This window comes from Oreochromis aureus, linkage group 15 (genome assembly GCF_013358895.1).
Source record: "Oreochromis aureus strain Israel breed Guangdong linkage group 15, ZZ_aureus, whole genome shotgun sequence".
Taxonomy (NCBI): Eukaryota; Metazoa; Chordata; class Actinopteri; order Cichliformes; family Cichlidae; genus Oreochromis; species Oreochromis aureus.
This window is the reverse complement of record NC_052956.1, coordinates 23,501,105-23,525,830: the sequence shown is the minus strand read 5'-3', so window position 1 is coordinate 23,525,830 and position 24,726 is coordinate 23,501,105. Positions and strand designations below refer to the sequence as shown.

The window sequence follows — 24,726 nt, the reverse complement described above, 5'->3', positions numbered from 1 at the left end:
ATGTACTTAAAGTTATATGGTCAGCTGTGTGACACACACACACACACACACACACACACACACACACACACACACACACACACACACACACACACACACACAGGTGGTGTGAACCTGTGAGGTTGCATATAGGCCTTATGTAAGCATCGTGAAGAATACCTGCTTTAATGTCACAGTATGGATGGCGATTGTCTGCAGAGTGCTGCCATCTAGCGCCACATGTCATAATTACATGCTAGGCATTACAAAGCATTCACAACAACCATGGCTTATTGTGACTTTTTAACGGTTATTATTATTGCTGGTTATAATATTCTTATTTGACATTAAATAGTTTCACATTTATTTTTAGTCGAAGTTATTTGCAGCTGAAAAATGCTTTAAGAGTCTTGGTGCACATTAAACACTTTATGACCACAACATAATTAATATGAACTCCCAATTTTTCCTCATCAAAACTGGGCTCAGTTTGTTTCAGTGAAGTTTTTAATCTTTTTTTTTTAAAGATTTTAAACCCAGCAGTGTGAGCTGGGTTTAAGACTAATGGAGATTACTCTTATTAGTTTTTAAAGGTGGGTTAGCTTAATTTATAGATAATTTATTTATATTTATAATTTATAAATTTAAATAGATTATAGATTCAAACATTTTCTTTCGATTTGGGTCTCAGGAAACAAACTTTGGTTTGGCTGAAGTCTTTTCTTTCTTCCTTTTTTAAAAACTAGTTTTTCTTTTCTTTTTTAATTCTTGGAAATTTGGAAAGCCGTTCCTCTTTGAACATAAAGTGTTTTCCTGGTTTTTCCCTCTGTTTTCTGTATTTCTTAGAGGAAACTGTCTGTAACTTATTTAAAGCATTTTTGTAGAATAACAGACTGTCAGAAGTGTGTCTGCGTTTAGGTTTTGGAGTGGAGGTGCACAGCTTTTTAACTCTGGTCCTCATATACAGAGCATGACGGCACTGTGTCAATCTGTAGATGCATCCCTGCTGAAGTACAAAGATCAATACTGGACAGTACAGGAGCTGAAAAATGAGAAAAGGTGAGAACATAAGATCAGGCTGTAAAGATTTCACTAGTGTTGCCAAACACAAAGCCCGGATACTTAGTGTGTGTTTAACTTTAAGGTGGATGCACTCAAAGTGCAGACCACCTCCAGGCATTAGCCATGTCCTTTACTATGATGCTGTTTTCTTCACCATTCACTCTACCCTACAGATGCCACTGGGCCATTTCTCTACACCTAAAAGTGAAAAATCAGGGACTTCACCAGGCTGAACATGTAAAGGAGCACATTTTTTGTGTCACGTTGAAGCTCTTGTGGAAAGCGATGTCATATGTTCAGACATGTCTCGGAAAGTGTGAACTCTGTTTCTTTGAAAAAGCTCGCTCCTCAGTGAGTTCTAAAATAGATCTCTGAGTACGACGGTGTTTATTTTTTCTTGGCTTCTGGTCAGGATAATGCTGCGGTTTCAGAGGTAAATATCTCTGAGAACTGCTTGCCAGGTTTCCACCAACGTGACTGCAGATATTCTCGCAGGAGTCAAAGCCGCAGCGTTGGCATTGTTAGTGCTTTGCTTGAACTTCAGGGCTCCTTTGGGAGCTATAACATTTTATTTATGTTATTTTCATGATTCTCAGAAAAATAAAAATGACTTGAGGAGAAAGAAATATTATTTTGACACATCATGTTTTTTTATTCCTTTTAGTGTTTTTTAATAATAAACTAAAGGTTTGCTTTTGTTTGCACATATTACTCAAATATTACAGTGTGTATATATATGAGCTATGTAATAGAAAAGGTAGCTGCAGTATAAAATGTGATGTATTGATGTTTATTGTACACATGAATCAGAGCAGAAAACCCACACTGCACTTTTCTTTTTGCTGTATGTTAAAGAGCTCTGTCCAGTAAACCACAGTGATTTTGACTGGTTTCAGTTACTCCATGATATTTTTACAAAACACATGCTACTGTTGTCATGGTTCTGGGTCATTTTGATCCAGTGTTTTTGAGTTCCTGTGTTTTGCTGTTAGTTAGTATTATGGTTTATTATTTAAGGTTCCTTTTGTAACCCTGAGTTTATTCTGTTTGCTTCTTGTACGTTTAGGCTCCCTCTTGTGCCCTTTGTCTCTTTTTCTTTGTGTGTCTGTGCTCATATATGTTTGTGTGAGTCTTCATGTCTTGGTTCCCTCTTCTGTTCCCATGTTCCCTTCCCTGTGTGTCATTCTATGTTCCCCCTCACCCATCATGTTTATCCATGTTTCCCCAGCCCATCATGTCTCTCTTGTCCCCTCTCTCTCCCCTGCTCCCTCACTACCTCTCTCGTCTGCCTTTCCTCCACTCCTCTGCCAAGCTCATGTGTCAGTTCTGCATTCTGTTGTTTCCTGTTTTATTGTGAAAGTTTTGCTTTCCTTGTTCAGTGTGTTTAGTTTTGCTTCCCTGGTCTCGTTGTGTCTAATTTATCTCAGCTGTGTTCCTCATGTGTTTTATGTTGCCTCGTCATTGTGTTGTGTATTTAAGCCCTCTGTTTCCCTCTGTTCAGTGACTTGTTCTCCTTCATACCAGCTGTGTTCTGTTCTTTGTTTTGTTTGAGCAATAAACCTGAGTTTATGTGTTAAAGTCCTGTCTAAGAGTCTGCGTTTGGGTCCAATCCTGCCTGCTGCAGACAGTCCATTACAGCTATGACATAAAATGATTTGCAAACCCAGAAACCAAACTTTTGCAAACATTTACATAAAAAGAATCAGAATTTAAGAAAGAAAAACAAAAGAAGTAAGATCTTCAAAATGAATAAATAATGAAGGACTAAAATTCGTGGGACAGTGGATTCAAGACATACAACAGCCAACAAGGGTTTTAACACAGTCGGTTTATTCTGTAATGATACATATCACAAACTCACACACACATATATTAAACACACATATTAAAGGTTATTACGCATTGTTTTCTAATTAGCAGAACTCTAATTAAGAAAAGCAGCAATCCTACAAAACTCTGTCCTAATGTGGGGCATTTTTCTTTCAAACATGCTTAAGCTGAAATGACTACCCAGTATTCTCTACTGTTAGCTGGCTGCCCACCTACAATGGAGGCCAGTCAAACTGCATTAGAAAGAAAGTATGAACAGGGAGCTATTAACAAGTCACAATCATAATGTGCAGTGTTTGCGTTGCGAAAAAGAAAAAATCGGTATATATATTTCTTTTCCTCTTTGTTTAAGGCAGCTTTCTTCTGATTGGATGCCGCTCATAAACAGAAGATTTGAACAGTTGGCTGGTGGAGCTTATAGAAAGTGTTGATCCTGAGATCATCATATTAGGGATATCCACTCTCACTGACATCATAGAGAGCTGAAAATTTATTTTTTTTAAAGTTTATGTTTTTTGTATGGAGGACCAAAACTGCCAAAATAAATAAGGAAATAAATGACAAAAAATTTCAATTTGAAGTAGTAAAAATAAACATATGAGGAAGGCACATGTGCAGCTGCATACTGAAGCAGAAATGAAATGTGTCATGGTTCAGATTTCTTCTGATTTTTCCTTATTCCCTTGTGTATTGCCTCTTCCTTATTTTTTTGCCTCTTGTCTGCCTTCACGTGGTGTGTCCATCATGCTGACTGCTTACCTGTACATGACCCCTGGCTATTTTCAATAAAAATTTCTACTCTCTTGTGATTTTTATTTTATTTTATATATGAACAGTATCTATAAGACAGAAAAAAGAAAAGCACAACAGATACAATGATCAGCTGAGTATTTGACAGTGAATGTTACCTGAGGGTCTTTGTCGATGTAACAACAACATAAGGACGGTGGAGATAAAATATCAACAGAACACCATCAGGTGGAAGACCAGGGTCGCTACAAGTGGCAGGTGAGCAAAGACAGGGGGCGGAGCTGAATCTGTAGGCTGAGCAGTGGATGGGATCAGCGTAGTCAGTGGGGCTAAGATAGAAAGTAGAACTGAGGTAAGAAACATGGTTGATATAGTGAGCGGGGTTAGGTATAGAGAAAGGCACCTTTTGAGTGAATCATGGATGAAATCATAGATGGTATAAAAGACACAGAACACAGCTTTCTGGTCTCGTCTGAAAAGTGAAGCTGACGCAGAAGTGCCTTTAATCTGCAGTCTTTCCAGTGGCCACCAGGGGGCAACTCTCGTGGTTGCAAAAAAAAACCTCTGGATGGTGTAGTAGAAGTCTATGGGAAACTCAGCACCTTCCCAAATACTTTATTGGGTAGTTTCACATTAAACTGAATAAATCAGAAGTCTTTAGCCAATTAGTGTGCAGTCTGTGGTTTCACCTTCCAGGTGTCACACCTGGTTTGAAAAAACAAGACAGGACTTTGGGTGAAAAAATTTGAAATAAATGTTGATCATACTGAAAATTACCTGTGACAGTGATCCAGCTGGGTGGAGACTCTCCATGATGACTAATGTGACATTTGTAGAGGCCTTCATCAGACATGGAAACACGAGGAATGGTCATGTGACCTGTCGACTCAGTCCCGATGAAGGAGCCATCTTTATAGAAAGCAGCTGGGAGGTTTGAAGGTGTGGACTTTGCTTTACAGAGCAGTGTGATGGTCTCTCCCTCCATCACAGGAAGCACAGGACTCTGCAGGATCACTGGGCCACCTCAACACAGACACAAACTACAGCATTTCATCCACTGACACACAGCTTCACCAACACTAACTACACACAATCTTCTTACCAGTCACAGTGATGTTGACAGTGTTACTGGTTATTCCCTCTCTGCACTCACACCAGTAAACACCACTGTCCCTTCTGAAGATGTAGGTGATGGCACATGAAGAACCAACTTGTTTTCCCCACCCATCTCCACACCGACTCCTCTGTCGTTTGGACGTGTTCCTCCTCACAGTCCATCCAGCAGGGCCGTCCTCCCCCTCACAGCTCAGAGACAAAAAGTCACCTTCAAACAGCTGAGAGCTGCTGGGGCTCACAGTCAGTCGAGCTGTGGGGAAGAGTGAGAGACAGCATCTGCTTTTTTTTTCTAACGTCTAGCAGAGGGCGACTGTGACTTTGGTAGTATAGAGGTCTGGGGGACATTGGCCCTCCGCCCTCTATGATTTCACTAAACACTTTCCTGATGAGGTTATGGTTTCAGTTGCTATTTTAGAGGCTTATTGAACACAAGATAAAGTTCAGTTTGTAACTTATGCCCAGTTAAAAAACAGGATAAACTAGAACATTGCAAGCACAGAGATGATGGGTGAAAACACTCAGCACTTTTGCACTGTTAGGAAAAATAATTGAAAAAAAAATTAAATCACCTTTTTTTTGCAGTGTAAATCATAATAATATAATATTTTAATTCTTTTGAACACAATTATTGTATAATAGAAACATAATAGGCCAGATTGATGCCTTTCAGTTTCCATATCTACATGTAAAATGATGAATCTGTTGTGGAATTTTATTTTTATTATCATGTTTATGCAATCATTTTCATATTTGCTGTAAGATGCACAGCACAAAGGGCGCATGGTTAGCACAGGATGTTTGGTATGATGAGAGATAGCCAGCTTCACATGAACAAACTCGCTATTACAGGAAATGTCACCTGTGACCTGAAAGGTGCTTGAACAGAATATTGTTACATGAGCAACACCTCTTACAGCACATATCCAGTGATGATCACTGTGAGTGACATTTAACCATATAATACTGGATCTTTCGTGTTTTTGAAGTTTGACTAAATCATCAAACGGTCGAGCTTTCAGCGGGTCATAAATTATGATTATTGTTCTGACGCCAGTTTCAGCTAATAATAATAACAATAATTAACAATATTGTGGAACACATTGGTGCTTAAAAAGGAAATGACTGCGACTTTTGAGTTAGCAGTAAGTATGATTGTGATGTGGCTCTCAGACTGAAGAAGCACAATTTAGAGCTCTGAAGAATGGTTCGCCCGGTGTTACCCTCTCTGACACATATTTAAATGCCTCTACGCTTTTGTAGATGCTTAGAAAAAGTCTAACTGTAAATACTTCATATTTTGATAGACATGTGCCTCTTTAGCTACAACAAAATAAGTACTAACCTTGATTTGTTGTGTGGCACAGCAGTGAGGTCAGATCTAAAGAGACAGGACACTCAGGTTCATTTAAAGTTTCACACACAATAAGACAGATGAAGTACTTTACATCAGAAGCGCACTCACAGAAGAACCACAGTAGAAATGTTTCTGCCATTCTGCTGCATGTTCGCCTCAGAGTGACGCAAGCAAAGCTCTACGCCCACCTCAGTGAGGACCTGATGTAGTTTCCTCTTCTTTGAATATTAACTGTTATGTTTCCTATAAGAGAAAAACGAAAGATTTTGTTTGTATGTTTCCACACATACTAAAAAGATGGTCATCAGCAGGTGTTAAAATTAGGTAAAAACAACCTCAGATGAACAACAAAACATTTGGTTTGGGGTTTTGGCCCATTCTTTGCAGCTTTGCTTCATTTCATTGAGATTTGCAGACATTCATTTATGCACAGCTCTCTGAAGTTCCCAGAGAGGGAGACAAACACAAAGAAACAAAAGAAAAAAGTAAACCCATAAAAGAGATCAAAACTCAACAAACATTGAAGAAACCTGTAACCCATGTTTCAGTCGGGTTGAGGTCTGGACTTTGACTGGATCGCTGCAGCACTTTGATTGTCTTTAAGCTCTTTTTATGGAGATTTGCTGCTGTGCTTTGGATCATTGTCCTGTGTCATGACCTGTTTTGGTCAAGCTCTAGCTGTCAGGCAGATGGCCTCATATTTGACTGTAGAATACTTTGGTGTGCAGAGATGTTCATGGTCATCTCAGTGACTGCAAGGTGCCCAAATCACCAGCCCTCCACCACCGTGCTGGCAGCTGGCAGGAGATGTTTGTGCTGCAATGCTGTGATGGTGTGTATTGCAGCCAAACGTTTCCACTTTGGTCTCGTCTGTCCAAAGCACATTGTTCCAGAGGTCCTGAGGTTTGTTCAGAAGCAACTTTGCAAACTGTGCTGTTATGCTTGTTTTAAAGAGACGTGGCTTTCTGATGTTTTCTGCTGTTAACCAGTCCAACCAAGTCATACTTGTTCCATTCTTTTTTTTAATTGAACCATCATGGCCTTTAACATTTAACATGCTAACTGAAGTCTGCAGAGTCTGAGCTGTAGGTCTTGTTTTGTTTTTTTTTTTGGGGGGGGGGTCATTCTTTGAGCTGTTTGATGTGATGAATTTTTCTGAAAAAAAAATGTTTTGTAATAGCCTGTAAATGTGTTTATTCTGCCACAAATTTGGTCATTTTAACATGGGGGTCTATGGGGATTGACTCACGGGCAATAAGAGAAACTGCAGTTTTTGGCTCCTGCCAAATGATTAATATTTAAGGCCATCATTGTCAGCATTTGTCAACTGCAAACTTACTCAGCTGTTTTTCTCTTTATATTGTTGCCACACTATAGCAAAGTATGCCAGGCTAAGAGTAGTAAAAAGGACTTTAAATCCCAGTATTTTTGTCAAGTTAGGCTGTACATTGGTAAAACTAACATGGGTGCAAGAGACCTCTGTGACAACTCCTGCACCACCAGAGTGGCATACTATGAGTGCCTATCAATATATAAACCTAAAACCCCGCCAGAGATGACTAGTATCATGAAGGTGGTTATCAGCTTTCTCTGTTATCCCTTTCTGATAAATCAGAGACATTATCAGATGAATGGGAGAGACCTCTATAAAGAATATAAAGACAAGAGTATAATCCTGCATGCAATCATTAATCATAGGAAATAAAGATCATCAAAGCACAAAAGAATATTATCTTGAGTTATATTTATTTCACAGCTGCTCGTTCGAGCTCTGAAGCCTTTGATACATTTGAACATTAAATGTTAGTCAACGTTCAGGTCTGATTCTGTCCCGAAGCTTCATAAAGTAGACAAAGGAAATCACTGCAGCTTGTCAACAGATCAAAGTGAACTTTTATTTTTATTGAGTGATATTGTTGCTGATAATTAGCCTGCAGACTGATCTGTTTTCTAGTGGCTGCAGCTCCAATAGAGTAAATGAATGTGAATGCATGCAAATTCCATTCATTGCTGGGTGTTGTGTTTCATATATAAAGAGTGAACATCTAGGCTTATATAATACAAAGTGTTGTCTGACAGTCCCTGCTTGGGTGTTTGCCATGCATTCTCTGGACACATACAAAAAGCAGCAGAAGTCATCGGATAGTTTATAAACACTGATGGGTTAGATCTGGTAAATCACATAGATTAGATATTATATAGGAAATATATCAAAGTTTGCAAAGATTATGAAATGGGGATGTAAATGTTGGATTTTTGGGTTCCTGTATATGTGGAAGGAAATGAGGATTTGCACATATTGCCAAAACAGTCAGTGAAATCACAATCATTTAATTTACAGATACCATTAGGCAAAGCTGAACTTAAACCTAAGGAATATAGCAAGAGCACTGAGACATCAGTGATACAGGAAAGCATCTATACAACATTCCAAAACATGTTGATTTTGGGCGGGCAGGAGTGGAAAAGAAGAAATCTCTCTTCTTGGGCTACGACACACATGTTAATATCGCACTCCAGCTGCTTTGCTAATCACCAATGACTGTAGAAAACGTCACCAACACGTATGGTTGAGTACGAGCCAATGACGTACGAGCCCAAAGAGCGCGCGTACTCCACTGACCAATCATCACGTCCCTATGGCCGCGTCCACGTCCCTCCTATGAAAGGGGACTGTAGAAAACAGTCAATGGGTGAAACCAACTCGGTGATGCAACCTGAGCCCGGAGTGTCTTTACTCGCGTTGGAGGTGGTCTGTGTGGCCGGTTCTTCTCCTGTATTTATTGAAGGACTCCGGGATCTTGGATCTGCACTGAAGAGTAGTAAGTTCTAGCAGCCAGTTGCGTAGTCTGCTAGTTTTAGCTTAAACAGAGCCCGTATGAGGGCAGGAATCCTGCCTTTGGGTAGTATTTTTCTAACACCGGTAACAGCTGACTGTGCCAGCGACACTAAGACACGTTAGCTCGCCTGACCTGACCGGCTGAAGCGAGCCAAGATGCTAACTTATATTAAGCGGTGTCGATTTCCGCAACTGTACAAAGAAAACGTGCACTCATTATGTGCTGTGTAAATCAAAGAGTACACGCCGCGTATTAATGTGCTGTGACAGTGGCTCTGTCCTTTCTGTGTGACGCAGTTCGTAGCCTCGTTTAAAGTCAGACTGTGACAGGTTTGTAACTGACTGCACCGAGCAGTGTTTGTGTTGACGAGCCGGAGAGTTTGTAGCACAGATCATTTATCAAAGACTGGCAGTAATCACTGCTTAAATCACTACGAGTGGCTTACTGTGACTCACCAGTGTCATTATATTAGGAACTGTGTACAGATGCTGAGCGTTTTCTTGAATGTCATTTTGTGATGTGTTGCCTGCTGATTTTGGCATTATGGACATTCACTCGGCATCACAGCAGACTTTACTTGCCAAATCTATCAAATTTAATGAGTTTGGGATGAGCTGGTATGAAGCACAGAGTAATGTGAGCTCCATCATTTAAACTTCCTGCTTCCCTCCCTTCACTGTTAACGGGTATAACATCTGAGGACAGGTCTGAGTCTTTAATTACAAACCAAACAAGTAGCCAAGAAGAAGGAGTTTAACATTGTACTACTGCCAAAAAAAATAGAAAACGGACAAATCAGCTGTTTTACTCATTTGGAAGACACTCTGATTTTTCATTGTTTTGTCTCCTGAAAACCGCGGGTATTTTTATTATTTTACATGAAACCGTTTTTTCTCTTATTTCCTGCAGTCTGACACTTGTGCCCATGCTCCATTTCCACACTTCAGCTGCCAATAACCACTCAAGAGGAAGAAGATGATTTTCACAGGCGGTTTAATTCTGTCACCACAAAGATCGTGCAAAAACCTCTCGAAGTAAGTTATTTATTGTGATAGACTTAGTATTAGAGTTGTCATATGTCTGAAAGTTTTCAAAACTGTTAGTTTGAAGGTTCTTTTGTGGCAGAATAAACCAGCTTTTCTAGCAAATAACTTTACCCAGGAAACACTTTGTGATTTAAAGGATTTATCCCTTTGTCTTTATTGTTTCTTCAGGATGTGTCTTCAAATCTGCATATGGCTTTTTTTGGCGCTCACTCCGATAGTTGACGCTCTGGGTAAGTAGGTGTTGTTGAAAAGTTTGTAAACTACTGTTAAATCTTCGGTTACATTAGACTGCTGTAACTGAGAACAAGATTAGTTATAACTGACTTTATTAATAGGTTATAAAGTCATTTCTTCCTTCACCCTCATGTTCCTCACACCTCTCTTCTTCTCTCACTCATTCCCTGCTATGGCTGTGCGATATTATGATATGTATCGATTGATATAATCAACTTTTACTGCACTACAAACTTCTTAAAGTATGTTTTAAAAGAAGAAAACAACATTCATATATGAAAAATATCATACTATTCCCTTAAAAGTAAATACTGGCTAGACAGTGAGCTGCCTTGGTGGAGGTTTGCGCTCTTGGAGTACTTCTTGTTTAGTACATGCATATCTGATGTATATTTTTATTCTTAAACCTCTGTCTTGTTTCCTTTCTCCTTCAGACTACAAAAACATCATGTCTTCACTTGGCCAGCAGGTCATTCTGCCATGTAATGCTCCTGAAAATATGGAAGTCCTCGCCATGCAGTGGTCCAGATGTGGTCTGGAAGAATACGTGCTGCACTATCGTGATGACCAACTTGATCCAGATGGCCAGGATCCGTCTTATATGGGCCGGGTAAACCTGACCAATACCCACATGCAGAATGGAAATCTCTCAATGATACTGATGAACATGACGACTGCTGACATTGGAACATACGAGTGTATAGCCTTCCAGAGAACCTCAGGGATGGGCCGTGTAGTCCTCAGCATCATAAACCTGAATGCCAGTCAGTCAGGTGAGTTTGTGCTCATGTCAAATGATGACACTTTAAAAGAGTTTTCACCTCCCTGACTGCTGACAATTCACACCAATGCATTTTTTTTTCTCGACAGATGAAGGAAGCAGGAATGAAGTCAGCAGTGGCGCAGCTACAGGAAGAAACCATCTTGGTCTCATTGTGTCACTGTCAGTTATTGCAGGGATCATTCTGGTGGTTGGTATTCTCTATATTAGGTACCAAAGATGCAATGGATCCTTAGCTTCCACCCCAATATGAAATGACATCAACATCTCAGCATGTCTAAATTAGAAAGACCCTCAAATTTATTCCAAACATCTAAAACTTAAAATGACAGTTAAAAGCTGAGGTGGGATTTTTAAGAGATTTCTATGCACTATTTACCACTAAGAGCGCTGTGGAGCCCATCGAGAATGAAACTTCAACTTTGGTTAAAAAAAAAATTAGCAAAAGAATTTATATTTCATAACGAAGTCGACAGAGCAAACATTATGGCGCACAACAAGTTCATGCATCAAATTTGGAACAAGTCCAAATTAAGTTTCTTTCAAAGCTTTACTTCAAAATATGAACTTAACAAGTCATACACTAAATGTGTAAACCTTATGCAAAAGTATTTATTATAATGCACTGAAACGTTTTCTTATTTATTTATTCATTTGGTTTTTAGTATAAAGGTGCTTTTAAAACTCCTAAATGAAAAAAAAGACAGAATTTTGTGTGTTTTACATCCAAGCACAACTTTCCTGAAAAGAGAATTTTTTTTTATTGAAGTTACTTTCTGCCAGTATTATGTTTTCATGTTTGCAGATGCATTTTGTCTTTAGGTTGTTCTAGTTGCCAAAAAACAACACTGTTGTGGTGCTAAGAGGGAAAAGTCCCGTAAATTGTTTAGTAAAATTTAGATTATGAGGGACTTTTGCTGCCACCGTCTTGGTGTTTTCAAACTGGACATGACAACGAGGGATGGATCTCTCTGAGAAACCGAGTTTACTTACAGGGTACCCACATGCTTAAGTATTACCCTGCTTCATCTCCCTTATGACTCTCATGGGGATCATGTTTTACAAAGTGAGCATCATGTTTATTTCAAAAGACTAGAAAACGGTGACTGACAGCATGAACTCGTCTGGGAGATGTTTACAGAGTTCACAAAGTAAATTGCCAGTCGCCCCCAAGCTGTTCAAGTATTTAAGCATTACTGTATTTTCACTAAAGCACTGCATTATACTGAATAATAGAAGCCTTTAACATTGAGTAGCATTCCAGATATAGTTATGTATTGTGATAAATACTGTATGGTAGACAATGTGCCCATTAAGCATTAGGGCACTTTATTAGATACTTTATCAAGGTGTTGAAAGTTGAATGTGAAGGATCATAGTCACCAGCTACCAGCTGCTTATCACTAAAGGAAAGAAAAGTGATTCGCGCCTTATGTTTTTATCTTCTGTCGTTTTCTGCTTCATGGCCCGATTACAGTGAATTTATGGGACCATATTGTATGTTTTTTGTGACTCATGAAGAAATGCATTAGGCACATACAGAGTATACATTTTTGTAGCAATAATAACTGGCCTTTAACTGTTGAAATGGATGTTTTCAGGTACATGATCACATGATGACAGTTTCATGTCTTTCAATGTGCTTTCCTATGTTACAGTATTTAACATTGTTTTGTTTTTGTTTTTAATTCCTTGGTCCAAAAATGTTTGGGTTTAGTATTTCACAAAGGACAAAGCATCCATACTTTTTACTGTGATGATGACATGATGACCACTAAAGCCTTGAAACAAACTTTGAATATTTTTCTTACTTTGTGAGTCTCTATATTGCTATGAGCTGTGCTTTTTTTTGACAAAGGAACATTCCAAGTGCCATCCTTTGTTTTGTATGTTCTGTACATGCTCTGTACAATCATGACCCTGAGACCAATAAAGATCTATTTATTCTTTCACTTGAGTGTGCCGCTCTTGTTGACTCTTTATGGTTCACGTAAAGATAATGTAGAGCAGAATTAGCGTTTTATTTTTTTTATTAGTTTACATTTTTGTTTCCTCTTTAAATTTTTGTTTTCAGTTCAAAGTTCCAGAGCATTTTTACTTGTTTCACTTTATCTTTAAATGTTTAGCTTTCAGTTAGTTTCAGTGTCTGTTTTAGTTTTTAATTGAGTATATGAGGACTGTCAAATGGAAGATCTAATTTCAGGATAGGTGTGACGATACACATATATACCAACCTCCTAATGATAAAATGGATCACGTTGATTTAAAAAAAAAAAAAAAGTTAAGGACATTTTCTATATATTTAGTTTTGCTAGCATACATTCATTAGATCTTTTTAAGACATGGTTTGATTTTGCATTTGACTTTAGTTCATAGTTAAGAATTATCTTAATCTGTAGACTTGCTAATACGGAGTTTATATTTACAATATCCTCAAAATATCTGTTAACAGCAGATTTAAGTATTTTTGTTATTTTTCATTAGTTTCTCTTTTTATTTAGTTTCCAGTTTCAGGTAGTTTCCAGAATGGCTTTACTTGACTATTTTTCAACCCATCAATTCTTTATATCTTGCTTGGAAAAATGGGAAATTCAGCAGGTGCAGCAATGCTTGAAAGTAAATAACTGATATGAGAACCTTTATTCTTCAGCACAGTCTGAACTCTCTGAGATAGCTTTCTGTCATTTCTTTAAGTATCTCCAGGAATAGTTCTCCAGGTTCTTGAAGGACATTCCAAGCTCCTCTTTGGATGTTTCTGTTCAGTTCTCTGTCAGGATGATCCCACACTGCTTCAGTAATGCTGAGGTCCAGGCTCTGGGGAGGACAATCCACTGCACTGGCTGTGTGCCTGGGATCATTGTGAAGCTGCTGCCATTCAGATATTTTCCAGATGATATTTCATGGTGAATGAAAAACTAATGAGACTTTTCTAGGTTTATAATTCCATCAGTTCTGACAAGACCTCTAACAGCACCATGTTTAACAGATTGCTGTATACCCTCAGTGTTGTACCTCTCCTGACCTCCCCTGTACATATTGACAATAATGCATGTGTTACCATTTATTTGAAGTCCAGTTCTTGTGTAATTTGGCATACCTCAGCCTGTGACATCTATCGGACAATCTACACCACGTGCACAATTATTATGCAAGTTGTATTCTTGAGGATTAACTTTAATATGGATCAAAACCTGTGTTCTTACTCAATGCAAAATGTTAATAAACCAGAATGTTTGGCAAAGGAAATGTTAGTCTGGACATCCTCAGGGGGAAGCACATGTGTGCACAATTATTGGGAAATTAAAATGAATAGCTTAGCTATTTCAAGAGTGCTGAAAAGTCCTTCTGAAAGACTTTTTGCAATTTTTTTTTAACCAGTGTCTGTTACGTGGGGCCAAGAGTGATGAACACCTCATATAGAGGTGTTCATCACTCCTGGTCACGCCTTTATTCCTTAAATACATATCCTCTGAGAATGCTTAAATCCAACAACTATTACAGTTTATGTAGCTTGGAATTGGAAAATATGCATAGAAATACTGATGAGGTCAAAATGGGGCACATAGTGTTTTTCCCCAAGCTCACCGATGATCACGAGCTCGAGGTAGTGACCAAAGGAATGAGATTATTTCTGTTTGCTGGCCTGGAAACCCCTCGGTGTTCCCGTGAATAAGCTAGAGGAGGTGGCTCGGGAGACGGAGGTCTGGGCTTCTCTGCCGTTGCTCCCGGGATAGATAATTATGAACATAGGCAAAATACAATCTGATGAATGATTGTATTTAAAATGGTCACATTTTTTTCTTACCTGCCGTAAGGAAGCACAGGAGTGTGCTTTTAACAAGTTTTCTTTATGGCAGGCTCAACTCAGTCAGTTTCAGAGTATTTTTTGTTCATCGAAGGGCAAAAATTCAGTCCCCCAGCCAAGTTTGAGCCACAAAAAAGCAAGTTTAATTCAACTGAAAAAAGATGACTTATTGTAATATATAAATTTGTAGGAGTTTGTAACAGAAGAAAAGTGCTTCATACATGTGAAACATTTTTCCCTGCAGCTCAATTTAGCCAGTTTTTTTTTTCATTAGAAAATCAAAACACAGCACAGAAGTTGGAAATGTTCAACAGGAACAGGTGTTTAAATACTCACTGAGCGGCACGACCCTGATCTATGTGACTGGCAGCAACAATAAGAGCTGTTTAGAGTGTCCACAGACTGAGGAAAGGTGCTTCAGTGGTTCCTTTAGTGCTTCATGGCACTTACGGCATTTCCTGACGTAGTCATGATCTTTCAATCTGTTGAAAAATGTTTTCCTTAAACCTGCATTCTTTCTAAAGGCCACTAGGGGGAGACTACATTGCGAAATGACTTTTGCTCCTATAGAAGTCTGTCACCTCTGACACAGGCTCTGACTCTCTGATCATCTGTTTTCTTATGTGTTTTGGTTTTTGTTCGACAGGAAAGAGCAAACGACAGGTGCATGTTCTTCATACACTGATGGAGACAAATGAGGATTTATTTATACCCTGAGCCCAAATGTTCAGGACATGAGGAAAAGGTTCCTGGTGCAGAGAAGAGGGACCAAGCAATCCACCCTTGTTTTCTAAAGTGGAATTCTCACCACAGATGGACAGATACTTCTCAAAAACTGGTGCACCCACCATCAGATAAAAAAACACCAGTAAAAGTAATCTTTTATAGTTTCACATACAGTGTTTTTAAATGTTTCTTTCTATCATTTGTACAATCACTGGCAGCAGTCTTTGGTGATAAGCTGTGCCGGCAGATATGAATATGCAGTAAAAAAAACTGCACTTTGTTTACCTCCAACATTATACATGACTTTGTGTTGCCATAAAATATCAGATCTATTTAATTTAATATTTATTACTTTTACATGACAAAAATATTTCTCTGTTCTGTGCAGTTTAGAAATGATGCTCGATGGTGACCTCCATGACGTCAAAGTCCTCAGTCAGTTTCTGCTCAGGGTAGGGGTGTGGTGCTGTTGCTATGAAGACAAAGAGTTCAGGTCCAGTCATAATTAGGTAATAATAAGTGAGAAAAAACAATCAGAATTTAAGGGGACCTATTTCCATATCTGCATTTTTCTTCTAAGGCCCTTCTAAAATTGCTTTGCATGATTTACACTTCAAAATAATCAACACAGCTTCACCTGTGCTCAATTTGTCTGACTTACACCTGAGAATTAGATTGATAGATCAGATTGTCTTTGTTCTTACAGTATCTCGGATTTTGAGGCTCTCCCGGCATTCCCAGTGTGTTAGCTAGTTTCAGTGTTTCCATGTATGATCCCATGCTTGTTTCTCAGTTTGTTTTCTTTTTACTAACTATGCGGTCTGCCTACCTGTGCCAAACTGCTTCCAATTTTTAAATAAAGATTTAGATTTTGTATTGTTTTTAACAGGTCTTCTCTGTCCTGTGTTTGTGTCCCCTCTTCATTAATTGTTCTAACTTTGGCAGTTTCAGGCCTCTAATAGTCTTTATATATGGCGAAGTCCACCACTGTAGCTGCATGTGTACAGTTATGACAGAAAATAAACAAAAACACAACAGATCCCCTTTAGATTGATCATCTGATAGTGAACGTTACCTGAGGGTCTTTGTCGATATAAAGACACCATTAGGACAGTTGTGATGACATATGGACAGAACACCACCAGGTGGCAGACCACTCTCAAGACAAGTGATAGGTGAATGGAGACAGTGGGTGGAGCCGAATCAGTAGGCAGAGCTGTGGCAGAAGGAGATGCCATGGCAGTGGATTGGATCGGTGTGGTCATTAGGGTTGAGACAGAAAGCAAAGTTGATGTAGAGGGTGGGGATAATGTGGAAGGCGGAGCTGTAGTTGTTGGTTTACCTGTAAAGAGAATGGCACTGTTCAGGTGATTCATGGATGAAATCTTAGATGGTAATCTTAGATGGACGCAAAAAAGTGACGCTAACGGAGAAGTGCCTTTAATCTGCATTCGTTCCAGTGGCCACCAGGGGGCAACTCCTGTGGTAGCAGAAAAAAAACCTTTGGATGGTGTAGAGGTCTATGGGAAACTCAGCTTCCTCACTAAGCACCTTCCTGATTACTTTACTGAGTAGTTACAGGTTAAACAGAACACATTAGAAGTCTTTAGCCAGTTAAAGTATTTGGTTGGATCCGACCTGCAGGTTTGAAAACACCAAAGTGGTGATAGCTAAAAAGCTTGAGGTCTCATATTGGGACTTCACTGACTAATGGGTGACCTCGTGCTATCTATGTCCATCTATGGATGAAATAAATGTTGATCATACTGAAAATTACCTGTGACAGTGATCCAGCTGGGTGGAGACTCTCCATGATGACTGATGTGACATTTGTAGAGGCCTTCATCAGACATGGAAACACGAGGAATGGTCATGTGACCTGTCGACTCAGTCCCAATGAAGGAGCCATCTTTATAGAAAGCAGCTGGGAGGTTTGAAGGTGTGGACTTTGCTTTACAGAGCAGCGTGATGGTCTCTCCCTCCATCACAGGAAGCACAGGACTCTGCAGGATCACTGGGCCACCTCAACACAGACACAAACTACAGCATTTCATCCACTGACACACAGCTTCACCAACACTAACTACACACAATCTTCTTACCAGTCACAGTGATGTTGACGGTGTTACTGGTTATTCCCTCTCTGCACTCACACCAGTAAACACCACTGTCCCTTTTGAAGATGTAGGTGATGGTACAAGAAGAACTGACTTGTTTTCCCCACCCATCTCCACACCGACTCCTCTGTCGTTTGGGCGTGTTCCTCTTCACAGTCCATCCAGCAGCGCTGTCCTCCCCCTCACAGCTCAGAGACAAACGGTCACCTTCAAACAGCTGAGAGCTGCTGGGGCTCACAATCAGACGAGCTGTGGGGAAGATATGAATTATGCACATTTACAAAACCCTAGAGCAGCCATCAGATTGTCTCTGAGAATTACAGTGAAACAATTAATGCACACAGAACCATCTGCAAACACCAACATTTAAGTTTGGAAGGTGTTTTTTAAGGGCAGTAGTTGTTTGGGATCACTCCCATTTATCCAGGTTTATCTAGGGTATGGTTAAGCTCCACCACAGTTATTCAGGATTAGATTACATTAGATTACATTAGGTTAGATTGGAATTTCTTATCTCCCTTGGGAAATGTCTCGGAATCTCATCATATGAGATAACACACATACAAACGCTCATTCACAATTTCATCTGTTACTACTCAGTCATTTAATTGATAAAAGCACTTAAGATATTTTGTGCCTATTTAACTATTAATTTGGTAACCTGTAGCTTTTCCTGAGGACAACAGTGTATAATTTTCATTAAGGATACCCTTCAGTCTCTTCAAATATCTCCTGGAGGAAGTATGCCAATTATCTTTGAATTTGAGATCTGAACTTGTCAGAACCAAAACATGTAGTAAAGCTATAATGAATAATAGGTTTGTCATAAAGTAGTGCAGCCCTTAGTTTCACAGTTGAAACCTGAGGACATTGTGGGGCATTTCATGGTCTTTATGACTCGGGTGACTGCAGTTATTTGCAGCAGCTTCATAGTGCAGAGTGATTGTTGCTAAAGGTTAAAAAAAAAAATCCACACCAAATGGAATGTCAGTGAAGTGGAATCCTTCAGAACAGAGAAATGAAACCGCCAAATGCTGCAGTTCCTTTAATGTCCACCTGAGACTGGCTCCAAAAGTGGGTCAATCACATGTTAAAATGTCCAACTTTAAAGCAGAAATAAACACGTTTACAGCCTGCTACAAAAAATGTCTGGGTTTTTTTTTGGTAGTTTCCCTTGTTTTCATAACTCTGTCTTTTATAAATTCTTTTATTTAACTAATCCACTTGGATTTTGTTGACGATTGGCCACGTGTGACGCATTAGACCGATAGTTGGATGGTGATATCAGCTGCTATAGATGCCAACGTCTGTACGGCTTTACCTCAGTTAATCAAAGTCACTCAACTGAACCTCGGAAGCATGATTGAGCTGCTGGCTCTCTATGAAGCATTTAAATTATGTTATCGGGCCTCCTGTGTGGTGCAGAGCGTTGTTTTTCAGTTTTAATAACTGAAGTTGTAGTATTTGTATTGGTATGTTACTTAGTATTAATTAAAACATAAGTGTCTTTGCAGTGTATGCAGGTTTCTAACCAAGCATGCTAGCATTCATTTATCACTCAATTGTCAAGTCTAAATATGTTCACTTCTTATTTGGAATGGAAAATTTGATACATTTGAGGTTTCAAGAGTCAAGAAACCAATCAGAGACGTTACACTTTCTATACAGTTTGTGGTGATGGTGAGCAGCAGGTTAGGTCAAGATTCAAGGTGCAGAGAACACCATCTACACAGGATGTTTTCTGAGATGAGAGATGCCCAGTTTCCTTATCTAAATGCTTCAAAATCAGGAAACAGCGTCTGTCATCAAGCTGAACAGGATGTTGTGGGTAAGTGAGCAACAGCTGTTGCAGAAGGTGCAATCGTGATCACCTTTCTTTCTGCAGGTCAAAAAAGGTTATGTGGTGTTTGATGGTTTGTTGTTATGGAGTCAGTCTGCCAGTCCATTTATGCAGACATTGTTAAGAAGGCTCTGAAATGCTGGAAAAAAAATAAAATGAGGCAGAATTTCAGAGCCCTCTTAACTAGAAAATATTCATAGTATAAAAGGTAAAATGTTGCAGAGCTTTAGTTATTTTACTACTGAATGACCCACGTTCACATCTAATGCGGCCTTTTTTGTCAAGACTAATCACTGCTGATGAAAGCTGGGTCTCCAACCACAACCCACCGACCAAACAGTAGCTATTAGTTTAAGTTTGCAGTCGAAGTCCGAAGCTGACGAGTGTGACTCTTTTTTTCAACATTCACGAGGTTGTGTATTATAAACTCGTATCCCAGGCTCATATCATCAGTGAGGAGCTAACCAAACTGAAATGTGGTGACTGTGATCTTGTGCATGCATTTAAGCGGGTTTCTTGGCCACAGCAAAGCATTCAATGCACACCACTGCCCCCCCCCCCCAGCAGCTCTGCCTCAAAATGAAATTCAAATGAACGTGGAGACAGTACTTTTATGTGTAAATACAAAACTTCAGTATCGACACCACTGGATTTCAAAGGAAACAATCATGAAGGGGGCAATTTTCCATCAGGTATTTTTTATTATTACATTGGGCAAAATTGCTGAAGCTTTTTAAAATAACTCCTTTTAGCTGGATATCATCTAATGATTTGAGAAATCTGTCTCTAATTACATCTTTTCTTTGCTCAGCTCAACAACCCTTCATCAGATTCACTACAAAACTGTCGGGGTATTTTGTGGACGTGAATAAGTTCCATTTTGAGTTTGAGGTTATTTGGACGAAAGGTTCCTCTGTTACCGCTGCTTCCTCCACGACAGCTGCTGCCTGCTGTGTCTACATGAAGGGTTACACAAACACACACACAGGCATGTATGGCTGGCTACCTTTGTGAGGACATTTACTCTTATTAATGCTTTGCCAAACCTGTTACCCCTAAAACCAAGTCTTAACCCCTTAAATAGGCCTTTGAAAGGGTGTGAGGGGAAAAAATCCTTCATCACTTTGAATTCCTAAAATGTAAACTAGTTTGTACAAAGACCACTGGACATGACTGCATTTAGGCGTCTTTGTCTTTGGTTTCCTGTGAATCAGTCACTTCACCAAACCACGATTTAAAAAAAGACATAATCATGCATGCACATTCAGTGAGCATATATCCTTCAAGCTTTACGCTTTTTCAGCCAATAATTAATGATTGGTTGTATCTGTGAATTGTAGTTATCAAAACAAGAGTCACACTCACAGTAAGCATATAAACCAAGAGCACCTTGTGGAAGCAACTTTTATGCATTTGATTACATCTTTGTTATGAAGCCTTCATTTTAAAGAATTCAGATTTAGATGCATATCTATATTTATGTCTCTAAATCAGCTTCCACTGAAACTGCCACCAGAAATTAGCTTTTATTTGATTTATTTTTATTGTATTAACCTTGATACTTAAACCTTTAGCTTATCTCTGTACCCTTTTCTGTCTCAGCTCAGTTAGTTATGAGCTACATGGAAATAATTTACGGGAAAACTACGGAGGCCTGTGAAATTATATGTTCTGGTAAGTGAAAGCACATCGTAAAACATGAAGAGGAATGCCATCATTTGTTTTTTGTACATCATGTTGTATTTAAACATGTAATTGTACAAAGTGTGGTTTCCTGGTAGAATAAAACAAAGTGAACTAACCTTGGTTTGTTGAGCCACACAGCAGGGAGATCAACCCTAAATAGAATAACACTCGGTTAGTTTAAGTTTCACATTAATCTGACAAAAAAATATGTGGTTTACTTACACAGCAGCCACGGTACAGATGTACCCTTCATTCTTTCACTTGGTCATATTTGACTAAGACTTAACAACGACACTTCACGCAGTTTACAGTAAAATGAAACTCGCGTCCCCTCCCTTTGTGGTTTTCTTTAAACTGAGTACAATGAAAGACCCTTTTCCATTCCATAGAAGCAGAGAAATTACGTATTAAGAGACTGGATTGCACCACAACCTTAAGTTAACCATCAGCTCTCTCATGGTTTGTGTGTTTTGCTGTTTTCAGTCATTGATTTATATTTTTCAGTAATGGCCTCTGTTTGGGGTTTTGGGTTTCTTCAATGGAAGTCAGTAATAAAGACAAGGTGGGAGTTTTGGCTCAGACAATAATAAAGATCCAAAGCACAGAAAGTATGACAGCTATAGCTGTAAAACAGTGTCTCATGGGCCCGGCTTTTTAACCCTCTGGGTTTGTTCAGAATCACTACCCTTTCAGCTTGTTCGTGGCCAAAAGTGGCCACCAACAGATTAGGTCTGTAATTTTTATTATTTTTATGTTTTTTTGCCATTTTTTCTGCATAAAGATTTTAAGTAACTTCAGTTCTTTTCATAAATATAAAATAATTATTACTTTTTAAATTTTTAACCCTTTAAACGCCAGTTTGTTTGTCCACTGCACTAGCTGGAAGACAACCTCAAATCTCACAATTTTATATAACTGCATTGCTACTGAAATTTCTTGTATTATTAATAGTAGAGTCTGGGCATGTAATTGATTCACATCAACATTGATTATAATGCATTGTTATTTTTGTGCTGGGAGAGCAAAAACATAAAAACTCCCTCTCAGCTTGTTCGTGGCCAAAAATGGCCACCCCCTGTTTACGTTTACAAAATGCTATAAAATTCATAAATATTAAGAAAAATTTCCACTTTTTTTGACTTGATTTTTTAGATTAGCATCAGTGCTGTTCATAAAAATCAAAATTTCATTCAAATTCAGAATTTTAACCCTTTAAATACCAGTTAAATCAAATAATCCTAGGAACTCATAAATGGAAAAAAATCATAAAACCCCAATTTTTTTCAAAATAAAACATGCCATCTGATTTATTTTCTAACCATGATGGAGGTTAGATGCATAGCAATAATTAACAGTATCAATGACTTTTATGCATCTTTGTTTTTTTGTGCAGTGACAAAAAAAACAAAAAAAAAAAACTCTCTCTCAGCTTGTTCGTGGCCAAAAATGGCTACCCCTTGTTTACATTTACAAAATGCTATAAAATTCATATATATTAAGAAAAATTTCCACTTTTTTTGACTTGATTTTTTAGATTAGCATCAGTGCTGTTCATGAAAATCAAAATTTCATTCAAATTCAGAATTTTAACCCTTTAAATACCAGTTAAATCAAATAATCCTATGAACTCATAAATGGAAAAAATCTTAAAACCCCAATTTTTTTCCAAATAAAACATGCCATTTATTTTCTAACCATGCTGGAGGTTAGATGTATAGCGATAATTAACAGTATCAATGAGTTTTATGCATATTTGGTTTTTTGTGCAGTGACAAAAAATAAAAATAAAAACTCCCTTTCAGCTTGTTCGTGGCCCCCTTGTTTACATTTACAAAATGCTATAAAATTCATATATATTAAGAAAAATTTCCACTTTTTTTAACTTGACTTTTCAAATTAGCATCAGTGCTGTTCATCAAGACCAAAATTTCAATCAAATCCATAATTTTAACCCTTTAAATACCAGTTAAATCACATAATTTTAATGATTTACATGGGGATAAAAGCATAAAATCCCAATTTTTTTTCTAAATGATGGAGGTTAGATGTATAGTAATAATTAAAAGTATCAATGAGTTTTATGCATCTTTGGGGTTTTTTGCAGTGACAGAAAAACAAAAAAAATCTCTCTCAGCTTGTTTGTGGCCAAAAATGGCCACCCCCTGTTTATCTTTACCAAATACTATAAAATTAATATATATTAAAACATTTTTCTACTTTCATTGACTTGATTTTTTAAATTAGCACCAGTCCTAGTCATGAAAACCAAAATATAATTCAAATTCAGAAATTATACCCTTTGAATACCAGTCAGATTATGTATTATTACTACGCTTTTGGGGGAAAATAGCAATAAAGTTCACATTTTTTAGGGGGGGGGGGGATGGCCAAAAATGGCCAAAAAGAAAATCACAAAAGGTGTGTTAGTGGCCAGAAAAGCAATTTAATGACCAAATAACCACTGAAATGACCAATAAAATGATCAAAATTTATATTCCAGTGTGTGCGCTTCTGTGTGCATCCTCATTAGCAGCAAGATGTACTAACCACAGTAGAGTAGTTTTTGTAGGCACACTTTCTACACCTGGTGCAAGGGCTGCTGTTCCAATCCTGGAGGTGCGCCTTTTGCACCTTCTTCTCATTTTGTTGGTGGGGTGTGGGTCAACTCTGGTTCAGACTACTGTATCTTGAGATAAATGGCAGAAGTGGCTGAGAATCAGGGACAAGGGTGTCTTGCAGTTGTTGAGGTCACCAGCATGTGCCCCAGCTCTCCCAGGATCACTTTTCATTTGTAGGTTGTAGAGGACTCCCCCACTTCACTGAATTTGTTTCCGGCGGGACAAAGACATCGTATCCCAAGACATCCAGGAGATTGGAGAAAAGAGCCAGCAGCCATCAGTTAGTTTTCCTTCAACAACTCAAGGTACCAACATCCTCTCTAAGTTATCCAAGCAATATTTTTGCCTATTGTAGTCCAGGATTGCTTCTTGCTTTCACGCATCCTTTATTCCCCATCACTGACTGCTGGTTCCCTGTGTGTTGCTGTCAAAAGAAGCACATTCCTCCATTGCTTTGGCATGTGGGATATTGCTGTGGTAGTTTTGGTGAAGCCAAAGACAGACAACAAAATCTTCCTCTGTTGCAACTAGAAGAACTGGGGAGGAAGCTCTGGGTTGTTTCCCCTGTGCCAGTTTTTCATCTGAGGAGTTCCTCTGCCAAGGTGACCGAAGTAAAGACGTTGTCCTCGGAGCTCCTACGTCAGCTGGAGTCTGAACCCCATGCCATTTTTTACTTCCTGAGAACTTCCAGTGTTGTCATCCAACATGCTATGTATTGCTTTATTCTGGTCTAGGCTTTATCTCCACTTCATCTATAATCCTCCAATCCTCACACCTTCGCCTCCCGTGCAGGTCTATAAGGGTGCACATCAGCTAAAAGATCTCCTTTGTTATAAAAAAGTCAAAAGTAGATCTCAGGCTGCTAATGCAGAGAACTGCATACAGGGTGAGCCCTGGTTTGATGCCAGCGGGTACTGGATTGTAGAGCAGTCTCTCTTCAGT

General features: G+C 38.7%; 3 protein-coding genes across 4 annotated transcripts; 1 reads left to right on the top strand and 2 right to left on the bottom strand.

The window, feature by feature from the left end:
• Positions 1-4,306: 4,306 nt before the first annotated feature.
• Positions 4,307-6,239, bottom strand: LOC116329524 (low affinity immunoglobulin gamma Fc region receptor II-like). The gene is made up of 5 exons (XM_039599123.1): positions 6,200-6,239; positions 6,080-6,115; positions 4,724-4,987; positions 4,399-4,644; positions 4,307-4,326 (listed from the first exon to the last, which is right to left on the bottom strand). Exons 1-5 carry the CDS (start codon positions 6,228-6,230, stop codon positions 4,307-4,309), a joined length of 597 nt encoding a protein of 198 aa, XP_039455057.1. The 5' UTR covers positions 6,231-6,239.
• Positions 6,240-8,771: 2,532 nt separating this feature from the next.
• LOC116329579 (CD276 antigen homolog) lies at positions 8,772-12,944 on the top strand. The gene is made up of 5 exons (XM_031751631.2): positions 8,772-8,913; positions 9,841-9,965; positions 10,146-10,207; positions 10,646-10,984; positions 11,082-12,944. The coding sequence occupies exons 2-5, from the start codon at positions 9,907-9,909 to the stop codon at positions 11,243-11,245; spliced, it is 624 nt and encodes a 207-aa protein (XP_031607491.1). The 5' UTR covers positions 8,772-8,913; positions 9,841-9,906; the 3' UTR covers positions 11,246-12,944.
• Positions 12,945-15,666: 2,722 nt separating this feature from the next.
• On the bottom strand, positions 15,667-21,498 carry LOC116329565 (low affinity immunoglobulin gamma Fc region receptor II-like). 2 transcript variants are annotated; one of them, XM_039598667.1, is made up of 6 exons: positions 21,389-21,498; positions 21,283-21,318; positions 17,626-17,889; positions 17,301-17,546; positions 16,599-16,865; positions 15,667-15,995 (listed from the first exon to the last, which is right to left on the bottom strand). In XM_039598667.1, exons 1-6 carry the CDS (start codon positions 21,417-21,419, stop codon positions 15,913-15,915), a joined length of 927 nt encoding a protein of 308 aa, XP_039454601.1. In that variant the 5' UTR covers positions 21,420-21,498; the 3' UTR covers positions 15,667-15,912. The 2 variants fall into 2 exon arrangements, with proteins under 2 accessions (XP_039454601.1, XP_031607474.1); XM_031751614.2 differs by having other exon boundaries at positions 16,599-16,739.
• Positions 21,499-24,726: the final 3,228 nt, after the last annotated feature.